This window comes from Ornithorhynchus anatinus, chromosome 4 (assembly GCF_004115215.2).
Source record: "Ornithorhynchus anatinus isolate Pmale09 chromosome 4, mOrnAna1.pri.v4, whole genome shotgun sequence".
NCBI classification, from domain to species: Eukaryota; Metazoa; Chordata; class Mammalia; order Monotremata; family Ornithorhynchidae; genus Ornithorhynchus; species Ornithorhynchus anatinus.
The window spans coordinates 57,855,630-57,880,462 of NC_041731.1; the positions used below are offsets into that span (position 1 = coordinate 57,855,630).

A 24,833-nucleotide genomic window follows, 5' to 3' on the forward strand; every position below is an offset into this window, starting at 1 on the left:
AAAGACCATTTGGAAACCTGGGGACCCTGTTTCATAGTCAGTAACCACTTCGACCTTATAAGCTGTTCTACCCTGCAGAAAGTGCTGTAGATTTTGTAGGAAGGTAGTTCCTGCACAGTGAACTAAGAAGGAAGCTCTGGGTTCTGATAAGTGGAAAACCTTCCTGTGTATATGGAATGAACAAGTCAGCTTGGAGAAAGTAGGGAGGCCTCCAGTTATGAGAACTTTCACTTGGATGAGGTTGCACTTTTTGGTGCATTGTTTGTACTTGTGATCCCTCTCGCAGAAGAAGAGGCGTTATTCACAGCATTTAGGTAAATAGCTCCCACTCATTTCTTGCTTGCCCCCGTTCCCAGAGCTAACGTGACAAGGATTAACCTATGCCATCTCCTCCTTGGAGGTTGACAGGAAGGATTTCTATAAGTCATGCAATTTAACGGGCTGGGCTCCAGCCCTTCCAATCTTTACTTGCCTCAGAGTGGCAAACAAACCCTCCTGTGGCACAGATCTGCTTGGACACTTTGAAATGTTAGAAGGCAAAGACAAAAGACTTCAGGATGTGTAATGTGGCACAATCACCTGATCCCAGAATGTGTGTGTTTTTGTTGTTTGCTTGGTGGTTTTTATTTATTTTTTCAAAAAAGCTCGATGTTTAGCCAGTGTTCCTTCAGAAGGCTACCTGCCTGGTAAGATTTAGGTTTCTCTTTGGTAGTCTTGCTAGAAAAGAGAGAATTTGCTTCATCAAGGTTTACTCCGGTGCCGGTCCTTACGTTTTGTCCCTAGTTCCACTGTTGACTAAACACCTGAGCCTCATTAAAGAGACAGGACCTGCCAAAAGGAAATCCTTCCCAAGACTCTTTGGCTGGAAGTGTGACTTTGAAGTCCCAACAGGCTGTGTGTGTCATCTTCTAATCCACCAGGACTTGGGGGGATTTGAAAGTTCTGAATCTTTAAGTGGGGGGGGGGGGGGAACTGGGTCAAATCCACTGGATTTTGTGCCTCCCAAATCAAGGACCTTGGGATACTTTAATAGATAGTTTTAATGTGTGAAGTGGAATATTGCAATAAGCTGAGGTAGAAATTGCTCATGCCAAGCAACATTCTGGTGTACATTCCTAGGGTGACCTTGTAGGAAGGCTCCATTTTTGAGCCTGAAAAATTGTATTTGGGATACCCACTTATTTCACAGCCCTCTGAAACACTTTGCAATGGAGGTACTTGCCTTTAAATTCCATCCCTCTCCCAAAGAACCCCTTAAAATATACAGGACTGACTGATACGTTTGCTTAATCCTCTGCATCTTAGTAAAATATTTATTCTCTACTATTGGAGTGGCAAATGAGTATTTGAATGGTTTGGCATTTCAAGTGTAAGCAATAATAAAAGGAAAAACTTTTTGAGCGTTGGAAAGAATCCAGATTCGCTAATATTTGCTTTGGAAATTTTTTCCATTTTTATGCAAGAGAATTTTAGTAATCCCTAAAATAAGATGGAATATCCCTTTTTAATACTCTAGGAATACAGCTAAATTATTTAAGCACAAATGGACAAGTGCATTAAGTGGATTCGACAGGTTCTTCCCTGTTTGTGATGGAAAATGACAAGTTCTGAAATGTTATTGACATCTTCCAGTAGTACCTTGCGAATCAAGCATATGTTCCGTACTATTATACATAAGGACTTTAAAATCAGGTTTCAAATGGGCAACTCTTCATGGGTCACTGAAGAGAAGGGTTTGAAAAGAGAGTAGTTGGAAACTGAACCCAGTAGTATAATTGCTGCTGTAACAGAGTGATGTGACCTTGTGGTATGGAAAGAATTCATTTATTCATGATGATGTCTTTTATTCGTATTAATGCCTGTCTCCCTTTCTAGACTGTAAGCTCATTGTGGGAAGGGAATGTCTGCTAATTCAGTTGTATTACGCTCTTCCAAGCACTTAATTCAGTGCTCTGTGCAGAGTAAGCACTCAGTAAAGGTGATTGAAGGTCACAAATAGAGTAACTAGATTCAGAGAGAATTTGTAGATTATGGGGTTGATGGTGCGAAGACAGCAGCATGGCTGACAACTTTGAATCCAAATGAATAATTATTGTTTTTAGTATTTACTATATGCCTGAGTACACTTATTCCTATATTATGTTTATCACAAGTAGATTGCTTCATACACTTACCTCTCATTGTTGCTTGTAATAAAAAAATTTAAAATTGCAAAAGCACTAAATATCGTCTAGTGCAGCAAGACAGACTGGCTGGGGCAAAGGCTGGGAAGCATAGCAGTATCCCACTTTGACCAATGCTGCTTGTCTGAGTCCACATTGCTGCTTTTCATATTTCGTCGTCTTGTGCCACTATGGAGACCATTAAATCTAGAGAAGCAGCATGGTGTAATGGACAGAGCACAGGCCATGAGAGTCAAAAAGTCATGGGTTCTAATCCCAGCTCGGCCACTACTCTGCTGGGTGACCAGGGGCAAGTCACTTTATTTCTCTGGGCTTCAGTTACCTCATCTGGAAAATGGGGATTGAAACTGTGAGCCCCACGTGGGACGGGGACTGTGTCCGACCCGATTTGCTTGTATCCATCCCAGTGCTTAACACAGCACCTGGCACATGCTATGTGCTTAACAAATACCGCTATTATTATTATTATTATCATTATTAGAACAGCCTTGTGTTATGGGACGATCTTTCCCTAATATTTTCATCATGCCCTATCCCAATCATGTAATTGAAAATAATGGAAAAGACTGTTCAGATTTATGTTTCCTTTTGCTCTGTTTCTTATTAAGCCTCTCATTTCTCTTTTAATGAGCAGGTTGCTACATACTTGGGAGGTCAGAGTGCAAGTGGGATCATGGTCTCTTCTCTCCCCCCTCCCCAAACCTCCTGCCAAATACCACTTTGGCACTGGGGGGAAAGGATAGAGTAGATTTCTCCCTTACATTGTATGCTCCTCGAGGGCAGGAGTGAGGTGTCGTATGACTGTTTTATATTCTCAGACATTGAAAGTGGTGCTCTGAACACAGGTTGTTCAGTCCCTGATGATCTGAAGTGCCCGTTTCCCTTTGTTAAAGTATTTGTAATGCTTTGGGATGTAATTATAATCAGAAGGAAGCCACAGTTCAGTGCAGGGAATATGTTTACCAACTCTGCTATATTGTACTGTCCCAAGCTCTTAGTACAGTGCTCTGCACATAGTAAACACTCAATAAATACGATTGTTTCACATGGATTGACTTTTAAAAACCATCGTCAACAAAAGCTGTTCTACTCAAATATGGAGGGAGGGAGGGAGGAGTCAGTGTGGGCTGGGGTCTACTTAAAGGAATTCAAGATTCAATTTCTAATGCAAATTTATAGATTCTTTTTTTGGGCACAGAAGCATCGTTGGGTGATGTGTTAATTGTGTGGAAGTATTCTGTAATATTTCACCCTCCTTTTTAGAAAGAAAGTTTAAAATACATTTGGCTACCTTGAAGGCGCAGAACAGAGTTCCCGTCACACAGAGTTTCCCCCTCACTGATATCAAAAGGAGAAGCTATAATGCTTCTTCACATTTCTAGGTACAAGATGAAAATATCTTGAGGGGATATGGAAGCCACTTCTATATTCCCAGTCATAGCTGAGCAAGCTACCCCTGATTACCTTAAAATCTCACATTTTTGATCTCCAATATATCCAAAACAGAAGCGGCATAGCTTAATGGAAAGAGCACGGGTTTAGGAGTCAGCGGTCATGGTTTCTAATCCCACCTCTGCCACTTGACCTCTGTGTGACTTCGGGCAAGTCACTTAACTTCTCTGTGCCTGTTACTTCTTCTGTAAAATGGGGATTAAGACTGTGAACCCCACGTGGGACAACCTGATTACCTTGTATCTACCCCAGTGTTTAGAACAGTGCTTGGCACATAGTAAGCGCTTAACAAAAACCATCATCATCATTATTTTCCAATTAAGGGAGGACTTTAGCACTTCTTCTTCAAATGCCATCAAATCGTTTCTGACCCATAGTGACTTCATGGACACACCCTCTTCAGAATGTCCCATCTTCTGTCATAAAGTTGTTCTGATATGTGTATCTGTAGAGTTTGCTTGGTAAAGATACAGAAGTGGTTTACTAGTGCCTTCTGCACAGTAAAAACTCGAGTCTCTGCCCTTGTCTTCATTCAAAGTTTTGCTCACCTGATCATCCGCCTTTGACCCTTATCGCATGTGGCTGCGACCCAGTGCAGGTGATTCGACTTTGACGCTTCGGCTTAGACCTTTTCATTCTGGGTAGCCCTATATGGCGTAACTCTTAGCTTCATCAGTATACACAAACTCTCCTTCCACATTAAGGTGTCATATCATAGGAGAGACTTTAGCACTAGTTGTGTACATATAGTGTCTTGTACTGGACATATGTAAATATCAGTGAAGGAAGGATGGAAACATTGAAACCTATGTGATGTGACATTGTGACCGTGAGAATGAGTGGCAGGGTGGAGTGCTGCACTGTACCGGCAGACCTAAATAATAACACAAAAGGGGCCCTTTATGTGCATTTCATTGTCTCCACATCCAGTATACAGTGATTACCTAGCTGTATCTGAAAATATTATATGGTGGCTTATTGTCACAATATTTTTCTCAAGGCAACCAGGAAAAATATTGACCTAGTGTCGTGTTTAGCTTGCTCAGTGCCAAAATGCCATTTTTGATGCTGTTCCAGCCACAATGTGGACTGCACATGCGTGGTCTAGTGGATAGAGCACGAGCCTGAGAGTCGAAAGGACCAGGGTTCTAGTTCCGGCTCTGTCACTCTTCTGCTGTGTGACCCTGGGCAAGTCACTTAACTTTTCTGGGACTCAGAACTCTCACCTGTAAAATGGGGATTAAGAGTGTGAGCCCCAGGTGGGACAGGCACCGTTTCCAGCCCTTGTATCTACCCCAGTTCTTAGAACGGAACTTGGCACGTACCATTCGCCTAACAGATACTGTCGTCGTTGTTGTTATTATGAACCTTAATAGAAATCCAGTCATCTTTCGTTGAAATGAATATATTAAACAGAAGCAGGCATTTTCCTGAAAATCGTGAAAGCTTTGAAAATGAATTCTGATGATTTCGTGTAGGTAGCTAAATATCGATTAACTAGTGTTCGGATGTGCAGGAGCAGTATGTCTGGAAGATTCTGGGCGCTTCATGAACTCTTACAGTTCAGATAGTTGAACTTTATATTTAAAGTTGAAAGCCAAGAAAATATGGTGTTCATTCAGTGGTCACACTTGATGATGAACTGGCTGAAAAAGTCATGGACTCGATTGGTATAAACATCTGGAGAAGCAGTGTGGCCTAATGGATAGAGCACGGGCCTGGGAGTCGGGAGGTCCTGGCATTTAATCCACCACTTGTCTGCTCTGTGATCTTGGACAAGTCACTTAATTTCTCTGCCTGAGTTATCTCATCTGTAAAATGGGGATCAATGCTGTGAGCCCCATGTGGGAAGAGGACTGTGTCTAGCCAGATTAGCTTGTATCTACCCCAGTGCTTAGTACAATACCTGACTCATGGTAAGCACTTAAATGTCATTTAAAAAAAGAACACCACACACACACACACAAACACACACACCAGTTTTCTGGTGCAGAGTGAGGGAAGGAGTAAGGTACAGAAGGAGTTTTTTGGTTGAGAAATCTCTGTAGATGTCCCACTTTTGGCTACAGTAGTTATTCTTATCCAAAAGTACACCCTACCAAAGATTTCACAGTGGGGTGACAGCATAGAAGCATAACGTATTTCTGGGAGCTTTAAGAAAAATTCATTTTCAGTCTCTGAAGACTTTAGGCTAAACCACGTAGGGTGTGGAGAAGAGGTGGGGCTTTACCATTTTTATCAAATTGTTGCTACTTACATGGTGAACGTGTCTTAAGTTTTCTAATTCTGGCAATACTTTAGTCACCTAGTATAATGAATGGAATTTGCTTGGTTCTTTTGTTCTCCGATTCAGCTGGGGAAGAAGCCAGGGGCTGTTAAAACTAAAAACTTGTGGGAAATGCTGTGGTTTAGTGACTTGGATATTTGAGCTCCTCTAAATTTTGGTCTAAAGGAGACATTTTCAGCCCCATAATATGGTCATCAAAATTGGAGGAAAAAGGTCCGTCATGACCTCCCCACCCCCTTCTCCACCCTTACCTCACTTGTGGTTGACAAAGTCATCATCTCCAAGACTAGAGAGCCCAGCCCTGGGGAAAGAAGTGAAAAGTAACTTTCCTGAAATAACTATTGCCTGAAGCTTGGAGATTGATTGAATTTTCCAGGCATTTGAATTTGCTTCCTTTAACTGTGACTCTCAATCTGTTACTGCCTTCAAATGAGTTACGAAACCTGAATATCTTGTGTTTACTAGCCATCTTATTGGAGTGCTCTTTAGTTTCCTATTTGGCTTAGGGTAGCTGTGATTTTTTATCATTATTATTTACCATTTGCAGCTACAATCCCCATTGTCCTTTTCTATGTAAACATGAGAATACACTTGGAAAGAAGCTATTTTCATTATTGCCCAGAGAAACTCAGCCTAACAGCTGACCTCAGACAGTAGTATTTGAGTGCCTATGTTCAGAGCCCTGTAATGAGTGCTTCGGATAGTCAATCATATTTATTGAGCACTTACTGTGTGCAGAGCACTGTACTGAGCTCTTGGGAGAGTACAATAAAAACTTGGGAGAGTACTTGGGAGAGTACAACAAAAACTCCTCACTCTAGGCTTCAAGGCTCTCCATCACCTTGCCCCTTCCTACCTCTCCTCCCGTCTCTCTTTCTACCACCCACCCCGCATGCTCCGCTCCTCTGCCGCCCACCTCCTCACCGTCCCTCGGTCTCGCCTATCCCCCCGTCGACCCCCGGGCCATGTCCTCCCGCGGTCCCGGAACGCCCTCCCTCCTCACCTCCGCCAAACTGATTCTCTTTCCCTCTTCAAAACCCTACTTAAAACTCACCTCCTCCAAGAGGCGTTCCCAGACTGAGCTCCTCTTCTCCCTCTACTCCCTCTGCCATCCCCCCTTTACCTCTCCGCAGCTTAACCCTCTTTTTCCCCTTTTCCCTCTGCTCCTCCACCTCTCCCTTCCCATCCCCACAGCACTGTACTCGTCCGCTCGACTGTATATATTTTTCGTTAGCCTGTTTATTTTGTTAATGAAATGTACATCGCCTCGATTCTATTTAGTTGCCATCGGTTTTTACGAGATGTTCTTCCCCTTGACTCTATTTATTGCCATCGTTCTCGTCTGTCCGTCTCCCCCGATTAGACCGTAAGCCCGTCAAACGGCAGGGACTGTCTCTATCTGTTGCCGACTTGTTCATCCCAAGCGCTTAGTACAGTGCTCTGCACATAGTAAGCGCTCAATAAATACTATTGAATGAATGAATGAATACAATATGAGACATTCCCTGCCCACAATGAGTACAGTACAGGTAAAAGACTCGATCCCTGCCTCCAGGCAACTTCCAATTTAACGTGGGAGATGTATGTAAAATTTACTAATAGCGTGTAGTACGGTGCCTGGCACACAGTGCTAAAATATTGTTTTTAAGAGAAAGGGGAAGTTTTTCAAATTGGACTCTTGTTCGTATTTGTAGTGAGCAGTTTGGGTTGTGCATGCCAGACTGGTAAATAGACGGGATCTGGGGGAGAATAAAAACTAAGGAAAGCCTCTTAGAGGTGTCATTTCAGTACTCTGCACACAATAAGCGCTCAATAAATACGATAGAATGAATGAATAAGGGCCTTGACTATATGAACCTTGTGGCCTGATGATTTGAAAGCAGAGGGGCAGGGGTTCCAAGCAGGAGAAAGAGAGGAGCTGAGCTGGGGGTGGAGGAAGGAGAGACGAGAATGACAGCTTCGAAGGAACAGAGTTTGAGATGGAGCAGAGTAGGAGAGAATTGAGAAATATTTTCTGAAGTGGTCGGATACTATTTTTTTTGAGTGATGATCCCCTCTTCCTCATTACCCTTCTCACCCTCATGGAGTAGACCTCAAAGTGCCTAAGGGCGATTCAATCCTGTGTTCTTTCACTAGGATGTTGCCTGCCTGTTTCTCCTATAAAATGGAAACATCTGCTTCTTAACTCAGATCCCAGATTGAGCTCCTCTTCTCCCTCTACTCCCTCTACCACCCCCCCTTCACCTCTCCGCAGCTTAACCCTCTTTTCCCCCCATCTCCCTCTGCTCCTCCCCCTCTCCCTTCCCATCCCCTCGGCACTGTACTCGTCCGCTCGACTGTATATATTTTCATTACCCTATTTATTTTGTTAATGAGATGTACATCGCCTCAATTCTATTTAGTTGCCATCGGTTTTTACGAGATGTTCTTCCCCTCGACTCTATCGCCATCGTTCTCGTCCGTCCGTCTCCCCCGATTAGACCGTAAGCCCGTCAAACGGCAGGGACTGTCTCTATCTGTTGCCGACTTGTTCATCCCAAGCGCTTAGTACAGTGCTTTGCACATAGTAAGCGCTCAATAAATACTATTGAATGAATGAATGAACAAGCACTAATTAATCTTAAAAATGTGAAATCAGAAATCAAAACACAAACTCTAATGTTGAGGTCCCTGGAATCAAGTGCTATATAAACACAAGATGCTAACACATTTTTAAAATACCGCATCTGTGGTAGTCTGCTCAAGACAGGGAGGTTGTATTTTTAAATGTTGCCTTAGTGCAGTGATGGGTACGGTGAATCAATGGACCCTGTCTTCAAAACTAGAGCTGCCCGGCCTTATACTGTCTAGGACTCAAACTCTGGACCAGGCCCCAGAAGTGTTTGTCAGGTAGAGGTAAGAAGCAGCGTGGTCTAGTGGGTAGAGTATGGGCCTTGGAGTTAGAGGGACCTGAGTGGTAATCCCCATTCTGCTGCTTGTCTGCTGTGTAACCTTGGGCAACGTCACAACTTCTGTGAGTCTTAGTTCTCTCATTTGTAAAATGGGGGTTAAGACGTGAGCCCTGTGTAGGACATGAACTGTGTCCAACTTGATTAGCTTGTATCTATCCCAGTGCCTGGCCCTTCGGAAGTGCTTAATAAATACTGTGTTTTGAGGCTTTTGTTTTTTTTAAGGTATAGCCCCACATTCCTAAGGCCCTCTCATTTCATTCAGCCTATGTCAAATTCTACCATGTCAACGCAAGCACCTTCCTTTGACTATCGTTTTTCTTAAAGATCCTCTGGAGAGAACATTTGGGGTGACTAGTGATTGGCTATTGTTCAAATGAATTGGAAACAGGGTTCTCTGAGTGTGAGGTTTCCATGATCCCAGTGCAGAAATTAGAGCACTTGGGTCTGTAACTTTTGGGTACTTGATAGTCACCCCACCCTCAGCTCCATGGCACTTATGTATGTATCCATAATCTACTTATATCGTCTAATCCTCCATCCCCCACCCCCTCCCAGGCTGTGAGCTCCTTATGGGCAGGAAACATTTCTACCAACTCTTATATTGTACTCTCCCAAGCACTTAGTACAGTGCTCTGCACTCAGTAAGCACCCAAATACCATTGATCATTCTAAAGAAAGTAACTGTTTCCCTGCTTTTGAGTGGGCAGGGAACCGCCTTTTAGCTATTACCTCTCTCCCTGATGTATCGGCCGACTGGGAATGATGAGCAGGACTGCTAGGAGCTCTGTCCATCTGCCTCAGGCAGGAAGGATGTTCTACCTCAAACAGAAATGTGGAGAATTTTTTTTCTTACTCCTTACATTATTATATATTTAAAGAGTATTTGGCATGATAAGTTCCTGTTGGTTCACTGTGCTTTTTCTTCCTCTAGCCCGCCAGGTTCGCCTAGTAATCTTGGCTACTTCCCTACAGCTGCTAATGCTAGCGGCATCTCTCCCCAGCATGGTGCGGTGGTCAGAATGCAGGGCCTGGCCTACAATACTGGAGTTAAGGAAATTCTTAACTTCTTCCAAGGTTATCAGGTCAGTAGCTCTAAGAAGGCAATCCTTTAGTGCCCCTATTGCTTCGATACATTGGTTTACTTAACACGAAGGCCAGGAATCTTTCATTTCTGTAGAGAAGCATGTACGATGACGTGCTGCGTTGTAGAATTGCTCTCTGAGTGAAAGATGGTGGTGGTGAGCCTCTGGAGACCAGGCATGTGTGTGTGTTTAACCTATATCTACCCATGAAAATGGGGTTCAAGGGTTCTACCCTGTCCTCTTAGACTGCTGCTGTTCTCTTTGAAAACTGAACCACGTCTGTCTCTCTCTCTGCTGTATGGGGAGTGTTGAAACATAAAACATAGGAAAAGCCAAACTGTATCAGTCCAGTAGCCTAGCCAGATCATTTTTCTCCCCCAACTGGTTGTATCAAAGGAAGCTTGTTCTTTGTAATAGTGTCCCTCTGTTCCCCTAAATTGGGTTAACAATGAACAGAATGTACAAGTTTGACTGGTAAATTCAGGAAGCCTCCATAAATCAGAGAAGCGGAGAAGAACCCTGGGATTTTGTTGCTTACTGTACAAGAATCACCTCTTTCGAAGTCTTAAGTAAAGCTGGGAGAGATTTTTAGATCACAGCACCAGAAGGCTGGGGAAATTGGTTGCTACTTGTGAATGTGGACATCTCCTCTGAAAACGTTTTGTGATTCTTGGAATTCCTGATTGCCCCCAATCATCCCTTTCATGGTAGTCGTCCGGGTGTTGCCTCGTTTCCACCCGCTCTTCCTTTCCTCGTGGAATCCAGAACTGGAGTGCCATGGTAGGGGGAGAGCAACCCATCTCTTGATGTGAGCAGATTTTAGCCCTTTCTTCCATATTGATGAGCTTTCTGTGGATCAGAATTCAAGCCTTCCTAATCTCTTTGCTACTACAAAATTGAAAAAAAAAATCACCCCTTACTTTGAACTGAAACACAAATTTTAGAGTTTGGGCAGTGCTGAGCTTTATTTCAGCCTTGTAATTTGATGATAAAGGACAGAAACAAGAGTGGAGTCAGTTCTCAAGAAGGAAACTGGAAGGGCTTGTGTGACAGAATTACCAGTTGGCTCAGTTCTATAGTGCTTTCCTCCACGCACAGGCTAACGTAAAGATTCTTGGGACTACTTTGAAACTTGAGTACCTCAAAAGGTCCTGCACACCACAGTCAACAGATTTGTCAGAACAACTGTGTCTGTGATGTATCTTGAAGACATGTTCCATCTTGAGAATCAAGTCCACAGTGAAACCACCCAAACTCAAAAGGTGTAGTTCAAACATGTTTTGTTTTCCATCTGCTTGAGTTCCTGTTTGCTACCTCTGTTGTCACAAACCAAAACTGAAAGGAGCATGGAGGAAGTACATGGAAGCAACTCAGGGTGGAACTGTACTAAAGACACTTAATTTCCTAACCATCTCCTTTCGATTAGCTCCCTAATGTAGTTGGCAAATCCTGTGAAGGATAGAAAGTGAGAGAATTGTTCTCTCCTTATGCTGGAAATTTTTTTTTATTGAATCTTCAGGGTGCAAACTGAAGAAAAGAGGAAAACTGGACCAGGTTCTGGTGCTTATTTGCTACAGAGGAAAGTTCTGACTGAGTTTGTCAGGATCTTTTTTTTGATGTAGGACCTAGAAGTTTTATTCTTTTTTGGCATAGGTTTTGTCCAATTAATACATTTTAGAGCACAGTTAAAACTCAGGTCCAACTTGGGGATCAATTTTACCTGAATTTTTATTTCTTTCTTCATTGTTTCATGACCATCTAACTTAAATTCAGTTAATTGTACTATAGCCTGGGAAGGGTTTCTTCATTCCAACCCTGAATAAGGATCATTCCTAGTGATTAGATTAGTTGGATGAACTAGATGTCCTATTTGCCCTGAACTAATTCTTCTAGGAATAGCCTGAAGAGAGCATTCCAAGAGGACTGAAACCATCTGGTAGGGTTTTATGAGTTTAAATGAGATTCTGTGGCCAGAAACTTTTTTGTTTTTTCCTCCGAGGGTGGGGGCAGTGAGCAATTGACTTACATTTCTAAAGAGGAAGCATTTAAAAACTCAAACTTGAAGTCATCAGAGGGTGAATATTATGGATTCTGCATGATATTTAACTATCAATTCTTCAAACAGAGTTTATTCCTCATAACAACAACTTTCTCCAAAAGGCTCTGAGACCTGTGCAGAGTTTGGGATTTCTCTACTTCATTTCTTTTTCACTTTCCTTTTAGCTTATGCTTCTGTCCATAAGGGTCACATGCCTTGGCTCCAGGTGTTCTCAGGAACACGGCAGTTGCTTCTGAGAAGCGATTCTTTTTTTTTAGTTAGCCTGACCATATGAGGTTCAAAATTTTGAAAACAAGATTGAAATACCAATATAAGTTTTCTTCTAAAAGAATCATTGGTTTAGTGCACTCTTCCTCCAGATGGAAGTGTACATTGTGTTTGTGTTTCAGAGATGAGTGTCCCTGCTGCTCATCAGCATTTCTGTTTGCATTCTAGTAACTTGGGTTAAACTAAAATTTAAATCAAGTAATTTGTTTCATGGAATGCCTTGAAATAGACCTTCAACAAAGTTGGGTTGTTGGTTGAATTCGTGAGCAAATCCTGAGTGTTTTGTTTTTTTGTCCCTGAGCATTACAGCTTGATGGGTTCATTTACATTGTTGATCTTATGTAGTGTTCAAAACCTTGGGTATTTACAGTTGGCAATTTTGATACTTCATCTGAACCCTCTGGGGAAATGAGGTTTTTTTGTTTTATTTTTAGGTGAATTTCCACTTTTTGTTAGCTTAAAGATAGTCATTTCAAGTAAATCTGGAGGAGCTTAATGATTAAGTGCTTTAGTAAACTGCTCTGAACAGAGTAAGTGCTCGCATACCCTTGATTAATGGGAGGATAACCTCAGGATCTCTTGGGGTTTTTTTTTCCATCCTACTTGCTAATACCTTGAGTGCAAAAACCTGCCTCAGTTCCTTCCCCATTGGAGAATGGAGATATGAGAATATTCAGAAAAATTACTTCATGACTACAAATCAGTTGGAGATACATCATTGAATTATTTTGCCACTAAAATTCATTTGTAAGTCTGTATAAGATTTGTCTCTCTATTCAAATGGTCTCTTAACAAGTTCTGTTTAATAGTTTATTACATCTCATTTCTTTCCTAGTTTGAGGTGATCTTGTTTATGCACAGGAAGGCTTCTTCTGGCCTTTAAATATAATGAATTTAGACAATCTTGTGAGCCACTTTTGCAGAACAGGGTATTTCTTTTTTCCTGTTTATAGACCTGAGGCATGATTTGATACATACTTTTGCCTTCAAAACTGCTAGTGATGCTGCATTAGTCATGTTTGGGTAGCGATTCTGTGTCAAAGACATTGTACAATCCCAGAGTTTAATGGAAGTGGTTTCCAAGAGCAGGTTGGATTATTTTTACTCATTGTAGCAAATGGCTGTCCTATTGACTTAGGACTATATACTAGGAGAGCTGAATCATTTCAGGACATTCCTCCCTGTGACCTGGAGTCTCGGTGCCTTGGTTCATGGTGAGACAGTTGGAATGGTAGTGGAGCAGAGGTGTTAGGAACACGAATGACAGAGGTGGATTTAGTGCCCTTCTGATTGCATCTGTTTTAACTTACGTTCTAGTATGCAGCAGAAGATGGACTTGTACACACAAGTGATCAAGCCAGGACTCTGCCCAAAGATTGGGTTTGTATTTAAGGGCCCCAGCAGTTAGATCATCCTCAGAAGAGAAGGTAAGGCTTTGATGTGTGATAATCTCTTGCACTGGAAAATGGGGCATTGGAAGTTAAGTACCGAAGAGTCATGGAAGTGAGGCAGTATAAATTCTCATGTCTTTGGTTTGGAGAGTTCCACAGGGCAGTGTAAGGAAGGAATGGAGAGTACAGCAATACGTGAAAGATATATTCATGGGTGGATTTTTTTTGTTGTTGTTGTTTTATATTTTGATAGTAACTTTTTTGTCCTCTGGGGTTTGGATACTTAAGAACCCTAGATCAAGGGTCAGTAAGACCTAGGTCCTGGACCAGCAAGTGGTCTGATAACCCGTTGAGGCAGGCGAGAAGGCTTCTTCAGCATTGACAGTGCTGCTTTCTGATAGGAGAGTTGACTTCAGAGATCCATGCAGCTGTAGGTTGCCAGGATGGAAAATGTGACTCCCCCTGGGAGCCTACTATATGCTCTGTCCTCTTGGATCTCTCCCAAATGATATGGTATTTTAAATACTTTCTTTCACTGCTGTCTCACAGGCTTGGGTGGTGTTTAAGAAGTCTTTGGATAGAAAAAAAAAATGGGTAAAGCTTGGTGATAAATCACTTCTTTGTGAACTGTTAGTCTAAACTTGGAAGAGAAAGAGGTCTTGGAGGGCTCCTTCAGGTGATTTTCTGGCTTTCTAACTGTTAATCCACATGCCATCTATGAAGACAGATAAAGAAATGATATAATGAAATTCAGTGATTTATGGAGGAGGTGGTGTGGCTTGGAACTTTCCCAACATGGCTCAGTTGTTGTATGGAGGGACTGCATGGCGAGGTGATGATGGTCTCGTCAAAGTAATGGCCTTGAGGCCCAGGCCATCTGCTTTCCCTGAACAGGAGCTTGGGGAAGTGGGTCCTGGGGAAATGTTAGCACAACTCAGAAGTTCTGGCCTGAGCTCCTCTTCTTACACCAGATATTCCAGGGGGTTTCCAACTCTTGAAATTACTTGAGTATGTTTCCCCCTTTAAGACCACATACCAGGCCTGGGAGCCTGGGAGATCCTGCCTAATTTGAGTTTAGGGAATTTATGATTTTTGCAAAGGCAGCAACCTATGGAGAAGGTATCAGTTTATTTGTACTAAGGTTGATGCCATTTCCAAAAAGAGAAATAGCTGGATTAATAGTTTGAAAGAGCATCTTTCATTTATTCACTTGCATTTTATTGGGTACTTACTGTGTGCAGACCTTGGGAGAGTACAATAGGGAAGCATGGTCTAGTGGTAAGAGCACGGGCTTGGGATTCAGAGGACGAGGGTTCTAATCTCGGCTCTCACTTGCTATGGTACCTTGAGCAAGTCACGTGACTTCTCTGTGCCTCAGTTACATCATCTGTAAAATGGGGTTAAGACTGTGAGCCCCATGTGGGACAACCTGATTACCTGGTATCTATCCCAGGACTTAGAGTGCTTGGCACACAGTAAGTGCTGAACAAATACCATTATTATTTTAAATTATTATTGCATTTGTGCATCTTTTTAAAATGTTCTCTGCTACGGAGTGTTCAATATAGCATGGGATGAAGAAGTCAGTTGAGTTTTGAGGCTGCCTTGCAGGCCTGCTGCCAGGTAGTACTGAACCTCGGGCGAGAAGCAGAGCAGTGTGGCCTAGTGGAAAGACCGTGGGCCTGGGAGTCGGAGGACCTGGGTTCTAATCCCAGCTTCTTTGTGACCTTTGTGAGCTTAGACTGTGACCTTGGGCAACTCACTTAACGTCCCTCTGCCCCAGTTACCTCATCTGCAAAATGGGGATTAAGATACTGAGCCCTGTGTGGAACAGGCATTATCCTGATCATATTATATCTATTTCAGTGCTTAATATTGTGCGTGGCACATAGTAAGCGCTTAATAAATACCATTAAATCTTCATGACACTGTTACCTGGTGCTCAGATGGATGATGATAGAGATAGGGACTATGGTGTACATTTTCAGCCACACCTCAGAAGTGACTTCTTCTTTCCCAGTTCTTCAGGTTCTCTGCACTTGTGCAAAGCTATGCACATCGTCCTACCTCTTCCTGAGCCACTAATCGTGGGCTCTTAATGTGCCCTCCTCCCCGCCCACCAGAGTTCTCCCTGCCTCCTGACTAATGAGTTAAACAGAGTGGGAAGGAGCAGAGAGTCGGCGGAGGTGTAGATGAAGTCCATCTCGCCCTCTAGACTGTGAGCTTGTTGTGGGCAGAGAATATGTCTTATTGTTACATTGTACTCTCCCAGGCGCTTAGGGTGCTATGCACACGGTAAGTGCTCAGTAAATCCGACTAGTGAGCCACTAAGGGGGTGGAAATCAATCTGGGATCTATTGAGCAGTGTACTAAGTGCTTGAGCACTGTAAAGCAATCCATCCATTCCAGAGGTCTCAGTTGCCAGATGACAAGCTCAAGGGATGTGTGGCTACTGGTGCCACACCCAGACTTGCCGGTTCAGCTGTGGGGGTAGCCCCGGGCACACCCAATCCTCCGCCACTAAGGCCGGCAGTGCTGGCAGGTTGGAACTTGGAGACTCTGTGGGCTTGCGAAAACCCACATGCTTGGAAGACAAGGGCAGCTGGATGATTTCGATCTCTCACTGGTATCTGAGTGCTTGCTGTGTGGTGAGCACTGTACTGAGCGCTTGGGAGAGTACGTTGTAAAGTTGGTAGAGCCGTTACCTGCCCACAGTAAGCTTACAGTCTGGATGGGGAGCAGACATTCATATTTGTCACTAATGACAATAAGCTGAGAAATGTCTTGGATTCATCTCGAGTGTATATTTTTGCAGTTGAACATAAAATGTTTTCATTTAGTCCTAATTGCTTGAGATGACAAAAGTAACCAGGGGTCAGTTCAGTAATCCAGGGATTCCCGGGCTCTGCCTTTTTAAATATATATTTTTTAAAATCCAGTAAGTGCACCATTCTCTTGTAGCGCAAGGGCTACATTTTTGGCAAACCTTGCATTAAGGAAAACTCCCAATATAGTACATGTCCTTGAGCGACTGTCCACACACACACACACACACACACGTGTTTCTTCTAAGCACTTAGTACAGTCCTCTGCACACAATAAGCAGTCAATAAATACCCTGTATTTCAACATCACATCACATTCTGTCCAGGTAGTATGCTGTCAGGGGATTCCCTGATTTTTTTTTTTTTACAGTGTTTATTGACAAAATGCTTAGCCAAAAATAAGTGTTCATTAAGGGCTGAGTGCAGTCTCCTAATGTGAGCCTCTCTAAATGGGGATCTAGTATTCTGTTCGGCACCGTCTACGTGGCCGTGCCCCAAAGCTTACTTTTTTATTGAGATCTCCCTGGTTAATAGCTGAGAGGATGAACATGTAAATTCCTTGAAGACAGGTAATGCATCTTCTGTTGTCCTCTTCTAAGAGCTCAGTAAAGTGTTGTATGCTCAATAAATACCACTGGTTGGTATGAGTTTCCATTAGTCTATCCAGGGTACTAGCTTTTGGAACAGAAGTTATTCTGGATCTGAAGGGGATGTTCTCATGTTTGGTGTCAGCTGGGAGAGATCCAACTGGAAGGCACCTTTAGTCTAAAGGGTTAGCAAGTATGTGGGAAGGGGAAATTGGTTTTGAGGCAAAGGTGTAATACAGCCTTAAAACTGAACTTTAATCCATGAATTGAATTTATATACCACTTTTCGTTGCATACTATATTAAGTGCTTAGGAGAGTACAATGTGATAAAGTTGGTTGATGACACCTGCCAACAAGGAGCTTACAGTCTAGAGACCAGCTGTGTGACTTTGGACAAGTCACTTAACTTCTCTGTGCCTCAGTTGCCTCATCCGTAAAATGGGGGTTAAAACTGTGAGCCCCACGTGGGACAACCTGATCACCTTGTATCCCCCCAGAGTTTAAAACAGTGCTTTGCACATAGTAAGTGCTTAACAGATACCACCATTATTATTATTATTATTAGACGGAGAGAGAAACATTAAAGTAAATCACAGGTAGGAGAAGATGGCTTAGTATAAGGAGAAGTACATAAATGTTGTGGGACTGGGGTGAATATCAAGGGTTAAGGGGTACAGACCTAAGGGCATAGGTGATGCGGAAGGGAAGGTGAGTAGGAAAAATAAGAGCTTAGTCAGGGAAAGCCTCCCGAAGGGGTTATTTTTTTATTTTATGTTTTTAAAGTAAACCTGAAGGTGGGGAGAGTAGTGGTTTGTCATATGAAGGGGTGACAGGTTCCAGGTCAGAGAGAAGGTGTAGGTAAGGGGCCTGTGGCGAAGTAGACAAGATAGAGCTACAGGGAGTAGGTTAGTGTTAAAGGGTGAGGAGAGCTGAAAGTTCCTTATAAGGGGTTTCTGTTTGTGAAGATGGATGGGAAATAATTGGAGTTTAGAGAGGAGTGAAGAGTTATGGCTTGAATGGTTTTTTGTTTTTAAGGAAAATACAGGCAACAGAGGGAGAAGTAGAGAGATCAGCAAGGAGGTTGATACAATAGTCAAGGCAGGATATTAAGTGCAAATTCCTGATGTGGGCATAAATAGTTTGCCCTGAACCTTTTAAATTTCTAGAACATTTCTCTAGTTTCTAGAACTTCCTCTAGCTCTGACTAAATTACTGATTTGGCTTGCTTTCATCTGGAAGAATACATATTTACTCCGACTGTGAAGCGGTAATGAAAATTAGCATTGTTTTTAAGATGGAGGAAACTAGTTCAGACAAAGTCAGGGTGGCTGAATGATTTTAATTGAAATAGGGCTCACTGTGTGACACCATACTTCACTCTTTGGGCTACTGATCCTGCTGCTATCAGTTGCCCCTTTGCAAAAATACTGGTGACTATGGAAAGAGCCAGTGGAACTTTTGTAAGTTGGTAAGGTCTTCTCAGACTTGTAGTGTCAAAAAAAATCTGAGTTGGCGACTTTAGAAGGTTGGAGATGCACATTATCGTATAAAGAAAGGACCCTTTTCTTAGAAAGAGCCACCCAACAAGTCCTGTTACTGTGTCTCCAATAACCTATATGGCCTCTGTGTTTACCAAAGTTTTGCTTCCAGTGTCACCCTGTTCACCTGAAGGAAGTGAAATGGATACTGACATCTAGAACTATAGCAACGCTAATGTCGTCAGTAGGCCAACAGCCTAGATGACATGCCTGCTGTGCCCAGAAGCAGTGTGGCTCAGTGGAAAGAGCACGGGCTTGGGAGTCAGAGGTCATGGGTTCGAATCCCAGCTCTGCCACTTGGCAGCTGTGTGACTGTGGGCAAGTCACTTAACTTCTCTGTGCCTCAGTTACCTCATCTGTAAAATGGGGATTAAAACTGTGAGCCTCATTTGGGACAACCTGATTACCCTGTACACCCCAGCGCTTAGAACAGTGCTCTGCACATAGTAAGCACTTAACAAATACCAACATTATTATTATTACTATTATTATCTTTTGGGGAAAGAAGTATAAAATATAATCCCTGCCCCTAAGCTTACAATGTAATTAATATAGTAGGAAACCAGGAAAAAAAGTGTTAAACCTCTCTGCTAGAGTATTCTTGTTTACTGAAAATAAGCAGAAAGTCATTGAGGGGAGGAAAAAATCAGAAGTGTCTGTTGCATCTTCCTTTGTTTATTTCCATCAAGGAACTAATTTTGTATTAATTATGGATTGCAAGGGCTTCTTGGAATACAGTTGGACTGTTAAGGTGTATGAAATGATTCTTCCGTTAACCTGTAATGGTCATCCCTGGAGGGTACAGTGAGTTTCTGTGTGTCATGTTTAAGAAGCAGTGAAATATTAAGTCAATCCAATGAGAGAGCAGAAGATTGTGTGTAATGTTCTCAAGTCTGTTGTGTGCTTTATGCAGATGTCTCCCGACTCTCTGATGTTTATGAACAACTACAGCCGGCTAAATGGAAATTCTGCTGTTCATCTCTCAATCGATGAAGCTGTGCAGGAGAAAAATCACCCCCCTCCCCCCACCCAGAAAATCTTCATTACTTGCGTTTCCTTGACTGGGGGGGACTGAGGAGAGCACCCTCCTTTCCTTCCCTTTCTCAGCCTAATACCACTCATACCTACATTTCTTCTCTAAACTAGTCTGGAACCACTGAGCCTTCCCTTGAGGCATAGGAACAGATCACTGCACTTCTCTCTGAGATGCCGCACTGAGCAACTTAATTTAAAAAAAAAAAAAATGATCAGCTTAACCTGGTACATCTTTAAAGTGAACTTTTCTGAATATCAAAACTTTTATCAATCCAATTTGCTCAGGAGGTCTTCTATTTTAGGGCTTTGTGCATTTGATATTCTATAGAAATATTTTCTTGCACCTTTGGGTTAGAATTCTCTTTCTTCCAACAATTTTAAAAATATCCCTCCGGGAAACACAGAATATACTTCTTGATAGATTCTGACTGGGCTTGAATTTTTATAAGTGTAGATATTGTTGAGAGATCTTACATAAACAAACTAAAGAGAATGTGTCTCTCCGCAACATAAGCATGTAAAGCATCACCGTTCTCTCTCCTTGTAATGTTGTATGTCTGACAGTTTCTTAATGGGTTTTGCAGGAAACTCCAAACTTCTGTGATTTACTCTTGAAAAGGCACTTATCTTTTTCTAATCTGATCTGGATGGGCTAAAAGAGATCCACAGGGACATGTTGTAAATCTCTCTAGTGAACTTCACGGGGCTGAATTTTTGGCACCTTGAAAATACGTTAGGTCACGTATTCAGATTTTTGTTGGTATCCAAAATTGGTCCCCATCTTCTTGGTGATCCATATTTCTGGGTTCCATTTCTAGACTCATTTGAGAGGAATGATCTTACAAAATCTTCTCCTAAAATGACTTTCAGATAACAGGCAGAGGATTCAAGAGCCCTCAGACTCCTCTTCTGGGGGTAAGGGTAGACTTGTGAAACTTCACATACTCTGTAACTACTATAGTTGCTTTGAGGATTCAGTTCCAATTACTGTCAAGCTGATAGACTTTTGTGCTAGTTTAATGATCATGGACAACTCAATTTGGTGATGGGATACAGGGGCTCACAAATCACAGGCAACATTCGTGGTCAGTGAATGAAACAATCATACTTTTGTGTAAGAATTGAATTGACCATAATCCTGCGTTACAGTTTTACTTGGTATTGTTAAGTAACTCTTGTATCTTCTAAACACTGGTGGGGCAAAACAGAAAAAGGAAAAATTACTATCTGCAGAGAGAAATTCTGTAAGATGAAGAGGCTTTGGCAGGTTCTGATTTAACTTTAAACACATTTTTGTTTTTCGAGGCTGGCATGAAACAGTCCTATCCTAGAGCACAAAGTACTCCTTCTTTCTTAGAAAGAGACATATTGGAAGGAACTATTCATTTCTGAGAAGACAAACCAACAAAAATATAGCATGAATATGAAGTGCCCTTTTTTTAAAAACAATTAATTTGATTTTGGAGAGTAGATGTTTTATATGATTAAAAGCCAAGAGCCTGTGTTTAACATAAACATCCTATTGCCTCACCTCTGTTTGGCAGAAACTTCTTTAAAAAAATGCCATAGTTGATGGATTATCATGTCACCTGAATATAAAAGTGCCTGTTGAATTGATATGACAAAAATATCATTTTAGAACGGTGGAACACGTGGCTCAAATGGTCTTACCAAAACTCAAAGCAACCCCTGGCTTCCCAGATAGCTCAGATGTAATGAACCGACGTGGTGTGTATCATTGAAAACTTTGAAATATCTGAAAGTGTAAACTACTCTACTCTTTCGAAGCCAGGTTCAGTTTACCTTTCAAAGACTGAGAAGCATAAAGGGGGTCATTTTTGAAAGGAAAACTGGCTAAGGCACCTTTCACTCGGGCTGTTGAACCCAAGGATCGCGGCTAATGCTTGCCCTGTAAGTTAAGAGTTATTTGGCATAACTTTTGCAGTGTATTTTCTGAGATAGGAACGGGAAAATGGTGTATCTATAAGAATTGAAGCCCTGGGAAGATTTAAGGAATCATAAGTTTCTTACTCATAAATTGACTTGTATTTCTTTGAGTTACTACTTTTGCAGGTCATTGTGGCATGCCAATCTGCCAGTGGTTTTCTTTCGAACTACGGCACTCGGAGGAGACTAGAAGGTTACCCACATGGAGAATTTTATTACGCTGTGCGCCTGTTTACAAACCATTATGCTTTACTGTGCACTTTTGCATATTCAAAACCAATATGGATTTCTTAAATCTGGATTTGATCAGGCAGATATGTCGAGAAGGTTTAAATAGCTACTATCCCTAATTACAGAGCTGAGTGACTTCAATCAATGGAACATATTTGCTGTTTAAGATTCTAAAGATGGCAAAACAGATCTAGAGATAAAGGGACATTCCCTCTACCTCCTCTCATTTTGGGTCTTTACTTTGAAGTTTGTTAAGCATGAGCTGTTATGTAGCCAGAGCTTTTATTTTGCATTCTGTTTTTTATGGTTTGTAGTCTACTTTAAGCCCTCCCTGATCGAAACAGATTTTTGTACTTAAATATTTATGTAGAAATGATTTTTAAAATATTCTTAAAAGATCCCAGTTGGTCTATTGTTGAATTATTAGTTGCCTTCCTTGTCTGTCTATCTTGTTCCAAAGCCATGAAGAAAGCTGTATTGACTCGCTTTGTTGGTTACATGTTTACAGTCTGAGATCCAAAGTCCACTGTATCGTCATCTTGGTTTTGAGGCCTCTTCTATGCAAGATCCAAGGACTCCTTTTTACTAGAGCATCAAATGTGTGTTGCCACTCAATTGCAAAACCGAGATAGATTTATTTATCTTTTCCCTGTGTCTCCTTACAGTTTTTGAGAGACTTACGGTGAGCCCGATCCCCTCAGCCATCAGAGAACTCCCGGCAACTTGAGGGCGAGTTTTGTCTACACTCAGGTGGCAGTATTCTGAGCAACACGATTGGCAGGGAGTAGGCGCCGTACATTTTGGTGGAGCAATTTGCTGATCAAGCCAAATCCTCTAGCTTTTAATGCCTCTTTAGGCAGCACGCAGTTCTCTCGGCTCCTTGCTGCTTCAAGCTGGCACTTAGAATGTGAATTTAACATCAGATGTGCCTGTTCCCTTTCAGCCAAAGATGTCTATTACGCTTATCATCATTCCGGCATCCCGTGTTTCCTATCTGGAACTCTTTAGTTCAGTAAGGGGGGAGAAAAAAATATCCCAACATCTGACATCGGCACCGAAGAAGAGGCTTCTCGTTTAAATGTTCTTATCCTTTTCCTCCTCTTCTCAGATTCCCCACCTTCCATTTAGCCGTCAGTTCTATTCCCCCACTTAAAGGTCTGAAATTATTTAAAGCTGCAGAGTCACAAAAGTGGGGCTTCAAACCAATATGATTTTCCCTCAATATCTTCACCTAAACCCTACAAGGTTTTTTGTTTTACGTCTGAGGGTAAACAATGATCTTTAAGAAATGCAACTGAACTAGAAGTGCAACTTTTCTGTAAGCAAAATTCATTTGTGAATTACTGAGCTAGGGGCCAAAACACCCAAAAGACCAAAAAGGAAGTAACTACAGTACTTCTCCCACTTGGAACGGTAATTGAATATTGTGATTTCAGATTTGACAATTTTGTATTTTGTGCCTTGAACATTATTGCCTGTTTTGGACTCGGAAGAAATATTCTGTAATTTTTAATGTTGCAAGTGGCGTTATCTTGTCGGGGGGGTGGGGAGGGAGGGAATGAATATTACGTGCTGGATAGCAATAATTTGTAACTCAAATGTTTGTGCGTACTGAAATAGCCATAAGCATTTATGTCTTTTCTGTTTGACGGCTTAATTGACAGTTATAACTTGCTAAAACATAGGGCTCTGATCAGTGTACGAGGTGGACAGGAAAAGTAAACACTGATGCAGTATATGAACAGTTAAGATAGTGTCGATGTTCTTTAGCACTAAGTGTGTTTAGCTGTGTTTATGCTACAGAAGTGCAATATTTGAAACACTGTAGATCTCTTAGAAAGTAGTTTGGCTGCATCATCTAACTCCAAAGAGGAAACCAGGTTTGATTAAATTAATTGCACATATCTCATTAAGTTACTCCTCTGTCTTATGCTTCGATGCAAATGTCTGTCAGGTAGATTGATGCAGATGCCTAGTGGCTGCTATTTTTGTTTATTTACCTTGCATTGTTTTTGATCATTAACAATTCGACTAGACAGTCAAACAGTTTCCCTCTTCGTCTGGCCAGAATTGAACCTTAAAACTGCAGTAGGAAGGAAGAGGAAGATCCCTACGTAGAGGAAAATTGAGTCCTGGCACTTAGTCAGAAAAGAGCATTCCTTATACTTGAGAAAAAAAAAAATGCCTTAACATACATACCACCTGCCCAGAACTTTGAAAGTCTTTAGATGGCAGGTTTCATTAACACAAAAGCTATGTGTACTGATAATGATGTATTTTTTGTAGAATTGTTACATTTGATAATAAAAAAAACTCCTGACTAATCTCAATGTTGGTTTTGATTTTTTTCATTTCTGCCAATGATAGGTTAATAAGTGGGAGGGGGGAAGAAATCTCATGATATCGGTCGCCAGTTCCCATACGTCGGGTCCGCTCCTGCAATTCATTGGCTTTGTTTTTCTGGAACCGTCAATAAGAAATGCAGAACTTTTCAAAGCTGTAATTGTCTCAGTCCAAAGAAGGTAAAAGAATAAGCCAGATACACTGGCTCCGAAGAGCCAGGGACAGCATTCATTCATTCAGTTGTATTTATTGAGCCAGGGGTCTACAGAGGAGACCATCTGGTGCAAGAAGCAGAGGGATCATACCGAAGAGTCCACCAACCATGACCCACATAGGCCTCTGTGTACTCATGCTTCCTTGTTATATCCTCTAGCCCATTTTTCTCGCTCCCTTCCGTCTCTCCTTTGCAGCAGCTAAACAGGAACAAGGAGGCGCATGCGCGCGCACACACACACACACACACACACACACACAATGTCCCCCCACCCCCCCAAAAATGGCAAATGACCCAGCAAAGAGGTGAAAGACTTTGAGTCATTATTGGCCAAAGAAGGATGGGGTTGGTGAGGACAAGGACAATAAGAGTAGGAAATCAGGGAGGTGAGGTAAGAGAGGCTGAGGTGATTGAGTGCTTCATAGCTGATGGAAAGGAAT

The 24,833-nt window shown here is 42.0% G+C and overlaps 1 protein-coding gene across 7 annotated transcripts in view; it reads left to right on the forward strand.

Annotated features, from left to right (window-relative positions):
* The window catches only part of ESRP1 (epithelial splicing regulatory protein 1), a 77,175-nt gene extending 53,009 nt beyond the window's left edge, over positions 1-24,166 (forward strand). For 2 of the 7 annotated variants that reach the window (XM_029063276.2, XM_029063278.2), the window contains 3 exons: positions 9,805-9,955; positions 13,599-13,708; positions 19,537-24,166. In XM_029063276.2, the coding sequence (XP_028919109.1) occupies positions 9,805-9,955; positions 13,599-13,673 (226 nt within the window). In that variant the 3' untranslated portion in view covers positions 13,674-13,708; positions 19,537-24,166. The remainder of the gene's footprint in view (positions 1-9,804; positions 9,956-13,598; positions 13,709-19,536) is intronic. The other 5 variants (XM_029063277.2, XM_039911809.1, XM_029063281.2 and 2 more) reach the window with 5 other exon arrangements.
* The last annotated feature ends 667 nt before the right edge of the window (positions 24,167-24,833 follow it).